Source organism: Anopheles funestus, chromosome 3RL (genome assembly GCF_943734845.2).
Source record: "Anopheles funestus chromosome 3RL, idAnoFuneDA-416_04, whole genome shotgun sequence".
NCBI classification, from domain to species: Eukaryota; Metazoa; Arthropoda; class Insecta; order Diptera; family Culicidae; genus Anopheles; species Anopheles funestus.
Window position 1 is genome coordinate 61,453,603 of NC_064599.1, and position 15,387 is coordinate 61,468,989.

At 41.4% G+C, this 15,387-nt stretch overlaps 1 protein-coding gene and 1 pseudogene across 11 annotated transcripts in view; one reads left to right on the forward strand and one right to left on the reverse strand.

The window, feature by feature from the left end:
* The window catches only part of LOC125768032 (teneurin-m), a 616,010-nt gene that overhangs the window by 164,136 nt on the left and 436,487 nt on the right, over positions 1 to 15,387 (forward strand). Inside the window, exon 1 of one of the 11 annotated variants that reach the window (XM_049435145.1) lies at positions 7,767 to 7,812. The exons of the other annotated variants lie outside the window; for them this stretch is intronic. Coding sequence (XP_049291102.1) covers positions 7,782 to 7,812 — 31 coding nt within the window. The 5' untranslated portion in view covers positions 7,767 to 7,781. Of the gene's footprint in view, positions 1 to 7,766; positions 7,813 to 15,387 lie in introns of those variants that run through there. 11 annotated transcript variants of the gene reach the window in all.
* Positions 2,385 to 7,150, reverse strand: LOC125768041 (probable chitinase 10; annotated as a pseudogene).

Sequence of the window (15,387 nt, forward strand, 5' to 3'; positions counted from 1 at the left end):
ATAAACTAACGTTACGCGTCGTAACGGTCCTTAAGATGCACTAAGTATAGATTCCTCTAATGCTTAAGATGGATTTTAGAGAAAACAATGTAAAAGTCGTTAAGACTAATACAAACATTATAATTCACACCAGTAATATTCAAGATCGATATAAAATAGTTTCTTGGCTGCTTTATTTGAATTGAAATTGTAATAGATTGCATAAATTCGTATTTAATCAAACATTGTGAATAAGTTAGACTTTAAGGAAATCAATACCTAAACATAATTTTATTTTGTTTCTTTCATTTATTATTTTTTCTTGCGTTTTTCTCTTTTTTCATTTTTTTCATTACTTCGTTCTTTGTTAGTTAGTTTGTTTGTTTCTTTATTTATTTATTTTTCTTTCTTTCCATCTTCCTTTCTTTCTTACTTTTTTACTTTTTTTCTTTCTTTCATTTTTCCTTTCTTTTATTGTTTGTTTTTTTTTCTTTTTTTTTCTTACGTTCTTTTTATCTTTTTTTCTGCATTTCTGTAAATTTGTTTTACTCTTAGTCAAACACAATCTTTAAACTATGTTGCAAAGTAGTTTAATTTATTTACCGAACTCGAACTGGGGATTTCAACATTTTCTAATTTGAACCAACAGAAACATTAAGTAAATATTATGGCATGCGGTGCTATAAAGCAATATTTGTAAGTTTTAAATACATAATCAGCATTTTAATGAATCCACGAATCAAATTCCCGATCGTACCCATAATTTCATCAACTTATTCAATTTCCTGCGGGGTAATAACGGTGTCGAATCGCTTAAATGTTTGCCGCTAGCTCACGTACACACCAGCCCAGGAAAAAAAAACTCCAATGCTTTCCAATGACGATTGAAAAAAATGAATAAACAGCACACTCACATCAATGTTCTAAGGAGTGTGGTTTTTTTTTTCTCTACAAAACGCAAAAAAAAACAGAATATTCCAACCTGCAGGACATATCGCTCAACTTCAAAGACGGTTTTGCGTTTCGGCAAGAAAGCGTAAAGATAACGAGACTTTGCCGAACCAGGAGATCATGTTGATATTGATAATCGAAGCTGGAATAAATTTAAATAAATATCGTTTGATGTCCTGTTGTTGACTTGTTCCGCATCTGTCGCCGGGCACATGCTAATGGTTCGAGTTCCCCCCTGCGGGCACGGGAAAACGGTTTCTGTGTGTGTGTGTGTGTGGCCGCGCGCGTGCGTATTTTTTTTATTGTCAAAGCGATGTGAAAAACATTCAAGACGTCATATTTCCATTCTCATTGCACGCCATACTGTCCACGGAAATTTTTACGATGATGGGTTTTGACCAACCTGTCTCCTGTATCATGGCATTCCATCGTTTAAACAACGTCACTTGCTCAGTGTTTTTTGGGTTTTTTTTTGCATTACATTAGTTCGCTTGCTTATGATCCAGCAGTCGCTTTATTGAGGGTGATTCGGAGAAAGAAAAACAAGACATCTACCCCGTGATCTAATGTTTTACAGATAAATTACAATATTTCGATTCTACCCCACCATCAAGGGACGGACGATTCGTTTCGCGCACATCCGGCCAACGAATGGAAATTGATGTTTACTTACGTTCCCTTTGCCGGCCGAACGCCGGCTGCATCAGCGCGACTTGGTAAATATAATTACGCCATCGAAAAACTTTGCCCGGTATGATGATTCCCGGCCCCCAGTGCACCGGTATGCAAAGCAATATCGGAAAGCAATGATAATGTTTCAATAAGAAAATCTAACAACTGCCGATATGGGTGCTACGCTTTCTGCGGGAGAAAACTGCAACTGTCTGCAACTTTACCTCCATCCATTGGTTGTACTCGGAAAATGGGCCCGGGAGTTGGTGAAATTATTCCATTCCTTTGCCCCGTTTATCCAAAGGATCTCGCAAGAAAACACCATCACAGCATTGGGAATGCTACTTCCAACCAGAACCCGACGGAACCCGAATCGTAGCACAAAATGAATGGAAGTAGTTTTTGCTGGAAACGATAAAAAGCGTTGGTTGGCTTTGCATGACCACCTGCATACACCGTTCCACTAGTCCGGCCAGTTCCGTTTTCATAAACTAGCGAGAAAGTTAATACAAATTTATTGTTATCAGAAAAGTTTTTTGATTAAACGCGCACCACCACCGCCACAGCATGGGCGAAAGGTACATGTAAATGTGGCTGGTTTTTTTTTCCTCTCACTGTTTTGACTTGTGGTTTTTAGTGGTGTGGTTTGACTTGAGGCGAGAAAAGAAACTCCCAAAAACTCTCTCCCATACATTTGCGGTTATGAAGGGTGTAGCAATAGGATTTATCAGTTTAATGTAATTCCAGTGCAATTGAAGAAACAAGTCTTCCTGGGAAGTATCTTTAAAAGAATTGAAATTGTTTCGTTTATTTGCGTTTTTCTTAAAGATGTCTCAAATTTCTAGATCTAGTTTTTTGCTTTCGACAATAGCTTTAAAGCCAAACATGTAATTTCAAGATTTCTTTTGCTTCTGCAAAGTAACTTCGACTATTGTCTCATTTCTCGAAGGTAATTGCGTGACTTACATTTTTTTTTCTTCCCCTTAGTGCACCTTACCGTTACGTGCCATCTCATTTGCACACAAATGACTTTTGGTCCTACTGGTGGAGCAAATAAATTTGTTTTCTATCTAGTGTTTTACCTTCGCCGTATCAAAATGCGAGAAACACAACCAAACAGCACTCGTTTGCTTAAATCCCCTTCAGAGCGTGTAATGATTTGATTGGAAGAAGGTAAATATATGTATATTTTTGAAGAAAAGGAACTTTACCGACACCAAATTTATGCTTTTTACTATGTGATTTTTTAAAGAAGCTCTCAGTTCTGGTTAGCAGGCCACACGGCTTGGGTAATCGCAGGTGCTGGAAACCAGATTGAAGTACAACCCATTCGTGCAAGAATATTTCCAGGTGGTGAAGAACGCGCTGTACAGGAATAGACACAAAGAGTTAGTACTTTGATAGTAGCAACGGAGAACCGCTTTTTTCTCTTACCCATTTGGAATGCATCTGTAGTAGATGCTACAGTTGTTGGGATCGCGAACGTATCCATTCCTTGGACAGGTAGTTGGAAGTGTTGTTATTGGTTCAGTCGTTGTAGTCGTAGTTGGTTTTGTCGTTGTCGTGGATGGTTTTGTCGTAGTCCTCGTAGTGGTTGTTGCCGCCTTTGTAGTACTGGTGGTTGTTGCCCCCTTTGTAGTAGTGGTGGTTGTAGCCTTAGTAGTAGTAGTAGTACCTGGCAAAACTTCGTTTTGGATTCGTCTATTTAAACCCGAGTTGACTGCCCTCAGCAATGGGTAAGTTCCTTGGCCACACTTATTCTTGACATCATCATTCTCCATATAGTACAGTGCCATGCCCGCTAGTCCACGCGTTATTGTGTACGTTCCTTTCAAGCGAATAGCCTGAACTTCGTCGTACGTTATCCAGACACGTTTGTTGTGCGCATAATACGACTGCTGATTGCTGTCCAAAATCGTTTCCCAGCCATCTTTCGATGTCTCCACGCAATGTTCCGGATAGGACATGATTCCTTCGGTCGTGGTGTACGGTCCAGCACCACCACGTCCAGCCGTTCTCGCTCCAATGCCAGTCTCATTCGTGTAGTAAAGTTTCATCACGTTCGCGGAACTGGTAACACCAAGAATTAGCTTGGAGCCTGGTACTCCTTCCGCTATCCAACCGCTGACGATCGCATCGATGTTAAGCTGAGCATCGTAGAGCGTTGTTTCCTTGCCGCTAGAGTAAAGCGGCGCTTGGTGACCCGTTTTGCCATCCCAGTAATTGTGCAGATCGAACGCCATGATATTAAAGTAATCGACGTACTTCATCAAGTTCGGCACATCATAGCTGGACATGAAGAAGTCATTCGTCGGTGCAGCGCTGATCGTCAACAGTAACCCGTACATGTGCATGTTGGCCGACAGTTCCGAGATGAATGAGACAAAGTTGGAACGATCTTCAGGATTGCCGCCATTCAGCACCGGATACTGCCAGTAAAAGTCTAACCCATCGAAATTGTACTGCTGGATGAGGAGGTTCATAATAGATGTCACAGCCGTTTGGCGCAGTTCGGAAGAACTCATCACGCCGGAAAACAGTTTCGACCCAGCTAAGGCACTGCTCAGTCCGATCATACATTTTACGCCAGGGTTCATTTGACAGATGCTTTTGAATCGTGTAAAACCTAGGTTTGTAACATCGTTGAAGCTGTCTAGCTGCTGTACCTTACCAGTGCCCGTAAGGGTGATCGATTTGTACACGATGTGTGTGCAGAGATTGGCATTAATATCCTCGATCGTCACCTTGCCTTCGCCCACACGGTATGTGGCCTGGTTGTCGAAGAAACAAAACACCTTATCTGAAATGAATACAGTGTGGAAATGGTTAATAGTGCAGTAGTTTTGCCATCAGCTAAATCAAGTATGTTGTACGTGACAAAAAGAAAAGTAAACTCAATTTGGTGTAAGGAAGGTGTAATGTTTATTAAAAAGCAGGTTTTCGAGAGTTAGCTTAGTACTAGATCCAAAATAACTTAAACGGTACAATCAGTGTTGAAGGGATACGTGCATACATTAGAGTACGGGTCGAAGTATAGACCACTCGGACACTTTAGTAGCCAACTAGGTTGTACGGGCCTGGAAAATAAAATGAATAATATTTAAGTATTAAATAATTCGCCTCACACATTAAATTAATTCTATCAACTTACAGTCCAGGGTAGCACTGGTAGAACTGAGCGCAATTAGTGGGATCTCGCAGGAATCCACTCGCTGGGCAGACTAATTTTTGATTGGGACGAGCAGTAGTAGTCGTGGTTGTAGTTCTGAGCGTAGTCGCGGTTGTAGTCGTAATAGGACGTGCAGTCGAGGTTGTGGTCGTAATAGGACGTGCAGTCGTGGTGGTGGCGGGTCTTTGCGTTGTGGTTGTTCCCTGCGTTGGGCCTCCCGTACCGAAGACTTCCTTGTACACCGTTGACGTGATCGGATGTTCTCCTTCACCGCAGATACCTTTGGCATCATCGGACTCGATCGACCAAACCATTACTCCGCCCAGGTTTAAACTTTTCGCGTACTGTACTTTTAACGCGATAGAGTTAGCATTGTCGTACGACATCCACTGGTTACCACGGTAGGCATACGGGACCTTCTGTTCATTACTGAAGGCCTGTGTGTATCCTCCTGCTCGTAGCTTTTCACAAACTTCCAGATAGGAAAGTGTGCCAGGCTCTAGGGTGTAGGGTCCCGCATCTCCTGGACCAATTGTAGGTGCTCCGACGCGAGTATCAGTGGTAGAAGCAAGCTTGAAGGTATGTCCAAACACGGGAACTCCAAGATTAAGCTTAGACGGTGATAATCCTTCACCAAGCCATCCCTTCACGCAAGCGTCCTGCAAGTAATTGAGATCTTGAGGTCACTGGACAGTTCTTTCCGTTGATCACAGTCTTTCAAAGTTACTCACCACATTGAGCATACTGGTGGTGTAGCCAGTCTCCCAACTATTTGCATACATAGGTGCATTTGCTCCTGTCTGAGCATCCCAGTATGCATGCAGATCATACGCCATCAGGTTGACGAAGTGTACGTACTTGTTGATCTCCGGCACATCATAAGCGGATCGCAGATAGTCGGGCGTAGCGGCAGTCGCAATCGACAGTAGCAATCCTTCCTGGTCGAAGCGTGCCCGGAGGTCTCTCAGTAGCTTGATAAATCCAACACGATCGTCCACTGATCCGCCGCGTAGTGTCGGATACTCCCAGTCGATATCAAACCCATCAAACCCGTATCGTTTGACGAAGGATACTGCCGACTCGACGAACACCGCACGCAACAAATCAGAGTTGGCCATCGTGGAGTAGGAAGCGGAACCCTCATTCCAGCCACCGATCGCCACCATCAACTTCACCCTTGGATTGCGCTGCTTGAGCTGCACGAAGCGAGAGTATCCGCTGAGACTGATATCCAGCCAGCTGTCCAGTATCTTTACATTTCCTTTGGTATCGAGCCCCACGAATGTATAGATGATGTGGGTACATACATTCGGATTGATGTTTTCCACGTCGTACTTTCCATTGCCAATTCGATAGGTAGCCCAACTTCCAAAATAACACACGACACGATCTACAAGCAGGAAGGAAACACAAACAGGGAAACAAAAAGATTATTCATGACGCAATATCAGGTAGATTGCAAAAAAAAATACCGAAGTAAGGATTTATTAAACTTTCCTTTTAGTCACCATAAAAAAGATTGAGTATAAGTACATCAATGTTAACACAGAACGAAAGTAAAACCGCGCACATATCTACGCGCGGTTTCGGACGGAATATTCACGTTCCGGACACTTTACGATAAGAGCACTTTTTATCGACCGAATTGACAGAACAATTGCATTGACACCTGTGGCGCTAAACCATCTAAATCGCTAAGTCTAGTTTGAGCATTCCCATTTTTTTTGCATACCGGTTGCTGCGTTGATACTAGCAATGCTGATCAGCAGTAATCCAGCTACCACGGCAGCCTTCATGCTGACGGTGGACGAATTCAACACTTCCCAAACTCAGAGATAACACAAGATAAGTGGTCTGAAAAACACACTAAGAAGGACCACAATATTGCACTATCTTGCAGGTAATTTTTGCAAGAAACTTGCTCTATAGTTCACTTTCCGCCACGGTTCGGAACTGAACTGAACCACCAGGACTAAGGTGATGGTCATTTTTATACCACCATACAGGTGCGGTGCCGAATTTGCGACCGAGATAAGCACCTTCAACAACAACAAAAAATTCGTTTTATCTAGCGTGATCTGCAAATTGGTCATGCGATCGTATACTTTAGTCTGGAGACTGAACGAGAAAACAAAAACTTTATTCTATTTGAGCTTGACAAACAAAGATGGCTATGTACATGTAAGTACGGAAATGAATAGCCTGCAATAAGAAAAACAAGTCGCACAAAAGATAAATTTTGTTCATGATAGCACCATTTTGAATGTAAAGTGAATGTATCATCGTTAGCCCTTAACCATTAATGATGGCCGGAAGTAAATTGGGGCGGGTAAAATATCAAATGTAAAATGCTAAATTTAGCTACACCATAACGCTAGTAATAAAGTAATAAAACATATCTCGGAGTATTTTTTGTAATGAAATATTATTGCATTATTCTGTTAAGAAAAGTTCTTCAAAGTTATACGAACACTTTCTCCATCTTCATCCCTTTGAAACAGTATAAAGACATTTCATATTTTTCTCCATTCACAACGTCATTTAGCGTTGGAAAATTGTTTTCTCTCTTACACACCCCCTTTTTCAGGCTTATCTAATCCTCGCTAATTGGATCCCGGGAGAGTCACCGCGTAGCCGACTTCCCGGTGGGTCTGTCGAGTGGCGCACATGTCGGACACGTGCCTTGATTAAATCGAATCCTAGCGCCGGTAGAAATGGTTCATCTTATTTCACTTCTTCCAGCCAATTGGCTGCAGCTAAAGGATGAAAAATTTGAAATAATTGCTTACAAAGATGATTTTTTTCTTTTCGTTTCGAACGTTTTGATAATCGAATGGAAGAAATAATCGTGGAATGATATTTTTTCAACGTAATTAGATTTTTTTTCCTGACTTAAATTGAAGATGAATCGAGATAAAATAAATAATTTAAATTTATAATAAACTAACACACGCACTATTCTTTTTTTATTTTCAGGTATGTAACTCAAAACAACTTGGAATTGCATTAAATGGTAACTTGTATTCGTGATGCAGTCTTTGGTAAGAAGATTAGTTTGTTTAAAATGATCTAAATTTGAATTTAGAAGCAGATGGAAAACATAAAAATTGGAAAAGATAACACATTAAAAAATAAGTCTTACTTTCAAACTGTATAATCCTGCTTCTATTAGCAGCAATGCAAATATAATATCAAGAAGCAAAAATCAATAGACAAAACCCATTTCTAAACGGAGCAAAACCACACGATAAGGATAGGAAAGAGCAAAACAGAAGGAAGGAAAAAATCCTCCATTTCTTCCGGCAGCGTATGCAAATTCTTCGCTCGAAACTTGTTAGACAGCACAGTCGTCATATTTCCTCGAAGTCATATTTCAAACTTTTCTTACCTATCCGAACGAGTTCGAGCCACCTTACCACCACCCGTCTTACCAGCCACCGATGCCGATGCGATGTTGGGAAAATTGTTCTTGTGGGTTTTTTGTGCGCTTCCACTCCAACCGTACCACAACATGCCACATTTGCCTCAATTTGCATTGTGGCTGTCTTCCCGCACCGGCTCAGAAGTCTTTCCACAGGATAGGTTTTCAATGTGTGCGGTATTATAGGCGGGCAGGCGACAGAATACGCACGGAATAAACAATGGGGCAAAAAACGGCCAAGCTTCGCACCAATTTGTCCTCACTGGTTTGAAAGTTTTCCCCGGCCCCACACACTTGGCAAAACTGACGCTCCGCACACCGAGACCCGCTGCTGGAAAACGTTCTGGAATACGAAGCAAAGGTTTGATAAGACACACGGACGCTGGCTCGATTTTACTCGATGCCATGTATCGTCTGCGTTGTATTGCAGTTTTTTTCTTTCCTTACTTATCTCCCTCACTCACTCTCTCTCGCTTTCTGTATTTGCGGTCGTTACACTCGGGTGTTGCTTCTTAAGCAGCGTAAAACTAAACCATCAACAGGAAGTCTCACCATGTTGAAAAAGCGTACGGTACAAGTGGAAAACCAATCCTTATCGTTCGCTTTTGCGCTGGAAGGAAATGTTTTGCGGCTGGGAAGAAAATATTCAAAACCACCACCATCTTGGCGAGATCGGCATAGGGAAACGCGTTTGGCGGTGGGGGATGATGAGATTTTTAAGTTTTTCCACCCGCGATACCACACGAACAAATCCCCCCAAACCCATTCTGGGGGCTCATGGACAACTTGTTGGTTGTAACGAGTTTTGAAGTTTTGTCGCATAGTTTCATGCTCCGTTGTTGTTATCACTCCACTCCCAACACGGAATCTTCATCTACCACCGGGCGGGGGGATTTTTTTTTCTTCATTCATTCCAACTTCCAACATTGTTTTCCAACTCTATACCCCACATGCATATCGGCATCGCACGTATCTGTTGACGCGCTGCAGTGTGTCTGTGGTGAAGTTGATCTGTTTTTTAATCTGTTCCTGGCATAGTCGGAAGCATAGACATGGCGTTTTGCTTCCACGAATTTGCTGTGTTTTTGTGCGCATATGATTAAACCTTATCAGTCGGCAAACAAATGTTCGTCCAACTAGGGCACATACCGGGTATGGGCGGTGGTTTAACTGCGGCAGTAAGAAGATGCGTTTCATTCATGTGTCTCCAGGTGAGTTTTGTTGTTTTTTCCACCAAGTATCACGTAGATGTTGATGGCCATGACATTGATTTGTTGAAGCTTATTCGTGGCTAATACAGTGGGGGGTGCTTCCTTAAATATTTTCTTTGGATTAATTCGTTTTGAATGAGTACCTTTATATAGCTAAGGAATTCAATGTTCCAATTCCAATTCTCGACAATTTCGCTACGTCAATTGCAACTAACATTTACTTACTTGAGATCCTCATTTTATAGGTCTTATAGGTCCTTATCTTACAGAGTTTTATAGGTCCTTTATCTTACGGATACTGTGTTTGGACATCTTATTTGGGACTTCTTCAATTTAAATCTATTTAACCTTAATCTTCTCTGGGGCGATATAGAAGACTTTGTGAACTGAATTGTCAGGTGTCATTCTAATGACATGCCTAGACAAGCCAGAGCTTGGTTAGTCTAATCCAATTGCATGATAATGAGTTTCTTCATAGAACCTGGAATTGGAGTTGGAACTCCTAAAATATTATCTCCAAGACGGCTAATACGTTTTTGTCTTCTTCCGACAGAGTTCATGTCTCAGAGGCGTTATATAAGTTCTTGGATTATAGAAGTTGCATATAACACTAGCTTCAGTCTGGCTGTCATCTTACTACCATTCCAACACCCGGTTCGAAATGTGAAGAAAGAATCAATTTATGATTATTTAAATCACTGTTGAACTTCAAGGCAACATCTTGGTGATTATTTCAAGTAAATTTTTAACTTCAAATATATTTTGGTTGTAAAAACACGATTTGAAATATAATTAAAAAGACAATTCTCAATCTGATGCATGAAACAACATATGCCCAAGGCTTATAAAAAGGAACTTCAAAGCTCGTAATACATTTCAAGAGTTTCTTGGAACTGGTCGGCAATTTCTATTACTTAAGAGAATCTTTTTTGTAATCCCCGATAGAAAATGTTTTCTCTTCCAGGAAGCCATTGTTAGATGATTTGATTTGCGGTTCAATCGATGAAAGACGTTCTTTTGCTTTGCGAGCTGCTTCCATACACGCACACGCATCCGGTGGAACTGAACCTTCTGCCTGCTGTTGCTAGAGTGCAAAAAAAATCGAAGTACTATCGGATCGTCAAAAAGTGCCCGGTCTTGTAAGTGTTTAGAAACTCGCATACGCACACACACTCACTCGTATGAGCTCGTCAGCGTCTCCGCAGTTCGTCATATTTACATTCATAACTAAATTACCGAGTGATTTGCCATTTTCGCAGGCAGCCAGTTCAACGTAGAGCCCGCCGGTTTGGGACGGAACGAAGCGAAACTGTGACCTTTTCCTTTTGCAGGAGAACTGTTGTTTGGTTCACCATTTTTTCTGGGTGTTGTGCATAGGAAGCGTAGAAAACCAGACAACCGTCTGCCCGGGGAGGTGCGGTTTTGCAAGAGTCACGGAAACTGATTTATTCAAATTTCACAAAACCTCTTCTAACCATTATTCGACGATGATGCGTACGAGTGTTGTCCTTGCCGTTTATTGCATGCGGTTGAAATGGAAAAGGACAACGGTGTTGCTGCACGGAATGCGCCGGTTTTTGCGGAGTATTTGCGAACTTTATCAAATTTATGTTGGTGAAATTGAAAATTTGTTTCGTCGTCCTTCATGGCCTGCGGGATAAGTTTGGTGAAAGAGGGATCGCACCGTGTCATATGTGGATGGAAAACTGTTTTGCTACTTTTCGGGGCCCTTTGTAAATATTTAGCTTTTATATATTTAGAAATCTTCCGTACCAACTACAGCGACACGAAACTCGACACCTTTTTGCTATCGTTTTGCTCTAAATATAAACTTGAAATTACTGCAAACGCTTCAGCACCATAAAAATGGTCATAAATATCAGGAAAAGTAGAGCACGGAAATCGTTTTCGCAAATGATGAATATTAACCGAACCGAGAAGTCATTTTTATTTTAATGAATTGCCACCAGCACACTACTCGAGCCTACCGGCTTCAGCACCAGCACCCCCAATTTTAAACGGGAAGAAAATTAACATTCTTCTGTTCTCACCCTCGTTCTTCATCTTGATCGTACTATCTGTATAAATACACACATACAAACACGCCGCCACCCTGAACGTCTTGAGATGAGAATTCAAGTTAACAAAAAAATTGCTATGTTCACCCAAGGGCTAAAGGAAAAAAAAATGAAGGATCCACTTCTGCATCTTCACCAGCGTTACACGAGGGAATTACCCGACGCCATCAAAAACCCGCGCGCGAGAAGCAAATGCGAATGTAATCAATTTTAAATGCGAAATAAAATGATTCCATTTTCCCATCCATCGGTTGAACCATCCGCCACCGTGGCGGACGACAGTTGGTCACGGTGTCATTTATGGATGCGCCCCGTCGTAATGCTCGTTCCTGCTGCTGTACCGCCTCCGTAACGGAGCTAATCTTTGGTGCGCGCGTTAGAGTGTTTGCTCTTTAAGCGCTGTTTCTTGATTCGGGGTGGTTTTTTTTTGGTTCAAATCGCAAATGTCTGCCTTCAAATGGCGAGAACTCGGTCGTTCCATACTTTCCGAGGCTACCGGGTAAACCGTTTGAAGATGTCACCGGAGCGTCATCGTAAGATAACGGCTACGGGATGATTAATGGGTCGCGAGCGGACCCGAAAAAGTGGTGCGGCCGAGACTTTGCAGCTGCCGCCGTGATTTTTGCCACGTTGTGCCTTTTTTTTGTTGGCTGCTCCCCCTTGGCTTTTTGGCAGGGAATAGGTGCTGTGTTTGGTTGGTAAAACGAAAAGTTTGTTACAAAAGTGTGCATAATAAGTGAAAGATGGATGGGTGACATCGGTCGGTTAAAGTTGGTAACGGTGTAACGAAAGTTGAAATGGTTACTGAAATTAACGTCTACATAAGCATGATGAGCTAAGGTGTGGTGTGTTTTACGAGATAAGGTAAAACGGTTGGAATTGCTTCTGTATTTTCTACTAGCATTAGTTTTAAATATTCTTACATCAGAAATAATCTTTCGATGAGCTACTTGGAAGAACACTATTTTTAAATTGAAAATGGAATTGAATATTTCAATTTCTTCTTGAAAGGTTTTGCTTATGAAGAATAAATGGCCATCGTCTCACGAGGAGCAAAAGGTGATCTATTTAATGCCAGTAATTGGTGAAGATGCAAAGAAGAAGTGTTTCAATTTCAAGCACAGAAAGGGTTTCATCAGGAGCAATACTGAACAGAATATCCTTTACGGTTAAATTGAGATGTTTTGTAGTCCGACACAATGATGTTTCTTTGGGAATTTTGGAATTCTTGGAGTTATTCGAAGGAGGGTTATGGATAAATTATTCCCTTAATAAAAAAAATCTTCCCTTATTAAAACTTCAAGTGTCTATCCAAACTATTCAAATTTATCCTGGATTGTGAATAGCATTCGGTATATTCGTTTTTTTTTACATTCAGTACCTCGCTACTGATGCAGTTTGTATTGCATTGTTATCTTCATTTTGTACTCGGTTTATTTTCCGGTAACTCGGTTTATTTTCCGAATTTCTGAAGAACCTTCTCACAATGTCAAGGTTTGAAGGTTATTTGAAAATTTCAAAGCTTCTTGTCTACTTCATTAATTTGCTCTCAAATATTTTAGATCTTAAGATCTAAAGATTCTTTTATTTTGTATTAATATATTGGAGATAGATGATCTCTTCTGGTAATTCTTTGAACTTTTCATTCCCAGAGATCCTTAGATAAGTTTGGATCTATCAGATATCTGCTTTAGTGGACTTTCATTTCATGACTTCATGCTCCTTGGGTATTTCTTGCAGATATGTTCAGAGGAATTTTACCTGCAGGTTGTCTATCAGTATAGAGCATTGGGCTATTGAATGCTTTGATTACATCTGAAATGTTTGTAATTTTAAAATTTAGAGTTCGTAACGTAATGTGGGAAGTTACTTGAATTCTTGCTTGTACTTCTACATCTATGTTTAATAAGCTCAACAAAATGTCATAAATGTTGAATAACTCAACTTACAGATATGCCATGTTATTGCATAAAATTCTTCTTCCTGCATAATGTACAGCTTCTCGAAATTTAAAACATCTCAAAACTTCTCCAACTCATAGGGCACACAAAGTGGTTGAAAATATGTTCATTTTGCTGAAGCACCTCTCGTCAGTCCGTCCAGGGGTTCTTTCACTTGAGCCAGTGCGCCACTTCTACTCCGGGCCAGAAGTAGAAAAAAAGGGGTGATGACTAATTTTGCGACGTGTCGCCCAACGATACCCGAAAAAACCCCGGCGTGCCATTAGTCCACCCCGGAAGGCTCAATTGGATCGGCCTGTTTAGGTGCCTACAAAATGCCAACGGTGGGTTGCCTTCGCTGTTCCGCTCAATCTATCATTCATGCACGTGAGGAAAGTGCCACCACTTCGTGTTAGCCAGCGCGGTTGACGCGAGGGTTGACGAGATATTAGATTAAAGCGTATGCGTGTACTGATTTTCAGCAATTTTGCTTCGTGTTGTGATTTTTTTTGTCCTTGTGGGTTTGAAAATGTTCCAGCATTCTCGGCGTTTGAGCTGAATGTTGTCGATTGAGAAACGATACCCGTACAGGGAAGGCCTTTTCTCTGCCTCTGTTTCGCTTTGCCAATTTATATCGGCAGGAAGTTTCTCAACTGTGCAGCACGTAGTTTTAACCTCTTTTTTTGACTCACTCCCGACTAGCGAGAGTCCACATTTGTACGGCAAATTTGTCGATTCACGGGGTACACACTCATGTTCCGGTTATTTGCAAAATCACGTTCGTCGACCGTGAAAATTGAACCTGTCAGCCACTTCAGACGAACAGCCCTGGGTAGTGGGGAAACTAACAACCAATCGAACGAGCGGCACCCTACGACATTTTAATACACCAATATGCTACCGGTTGTAGTATCCGCCCAAAAGGGGTTTTTTTTGTTGGCGGGTGTGTTGGGAGAGAACATGGGGCCCACCCGATGGGCACGTACATACGGTGGCGCACACTGTTAGCACCCGAAGTGTTTGCCCTCGCAGGACGACGTATCACTTTGGCGTGGCGGGGCAAAATATTAATAATGAAACTAACTATCGCTTTGAATCAGTTGATTGAAATTTTATAAAACTCTTGTCTCCCCGGTCGTGCTCGCCACGGTAAAGTGCTTATCAGCGCCGATTGTTTCTGTACGCAGCGAATAATTGTCTGTAGCGTTTGTGCCCTTTTTTGGGAGGCAGAAAAAACCAAAGGGACCCATAGACAGACCGATAAATACGAGCACGTGCGACCCGGAAGGTCTATTTAGAAATGGATGCATTTAATACAGCACTGCAAGACAGCACATCGTCTTACATTTTTTTGTGTTTCTTCTTTCCGGTTTTGTTGCTGCTAAATTTTGCCGGAAATATGTGCCAAACCGGTTTGGCGGACAGCAGCATATTGGGTTGAGTTAATAAAATTGAAATGAATTGTATGTTTGCCTTGCAGTAGCGGGGAAAAGTGACGGAAAAATCGAAACAAAAACCGTTAAGATTTAACAACATAAAACACTTGTGCAAAGAAAAACGCGCAAGCAGTGTAAAAACTTTTTTTTCTCCCGTAATTTAACGTTACTTGTCCGAAAAATGAGCCAAAGACGCTGTGTTTCTGTGTGGCCAGGCTTCGATCGAACATACCACGATGGCTGGTTTTGCGGCAAACTCATAAAAGTAATGTAAAAATGTTAGTTACATTTTATTGGATTGCCTGCTTTCTTCTCTCTCTCTTTGCTGGCTCATTTCCTAGCTTTCCACCAAAACTGCAACAGAATTTTATTGGATACTGCGCTGAAATTTTGGTTGCACTGTTTTTGCAACCAAAACAAGCAAAAAAAACACTCCCCGATGCGACGTTTTGTGCTGAAGTTTAATGTAGTTTCATTTCGTAGTTCGTTTACTGCGTCCTATTTACCTTTTTTTCTGTGTGTTTTCTTCC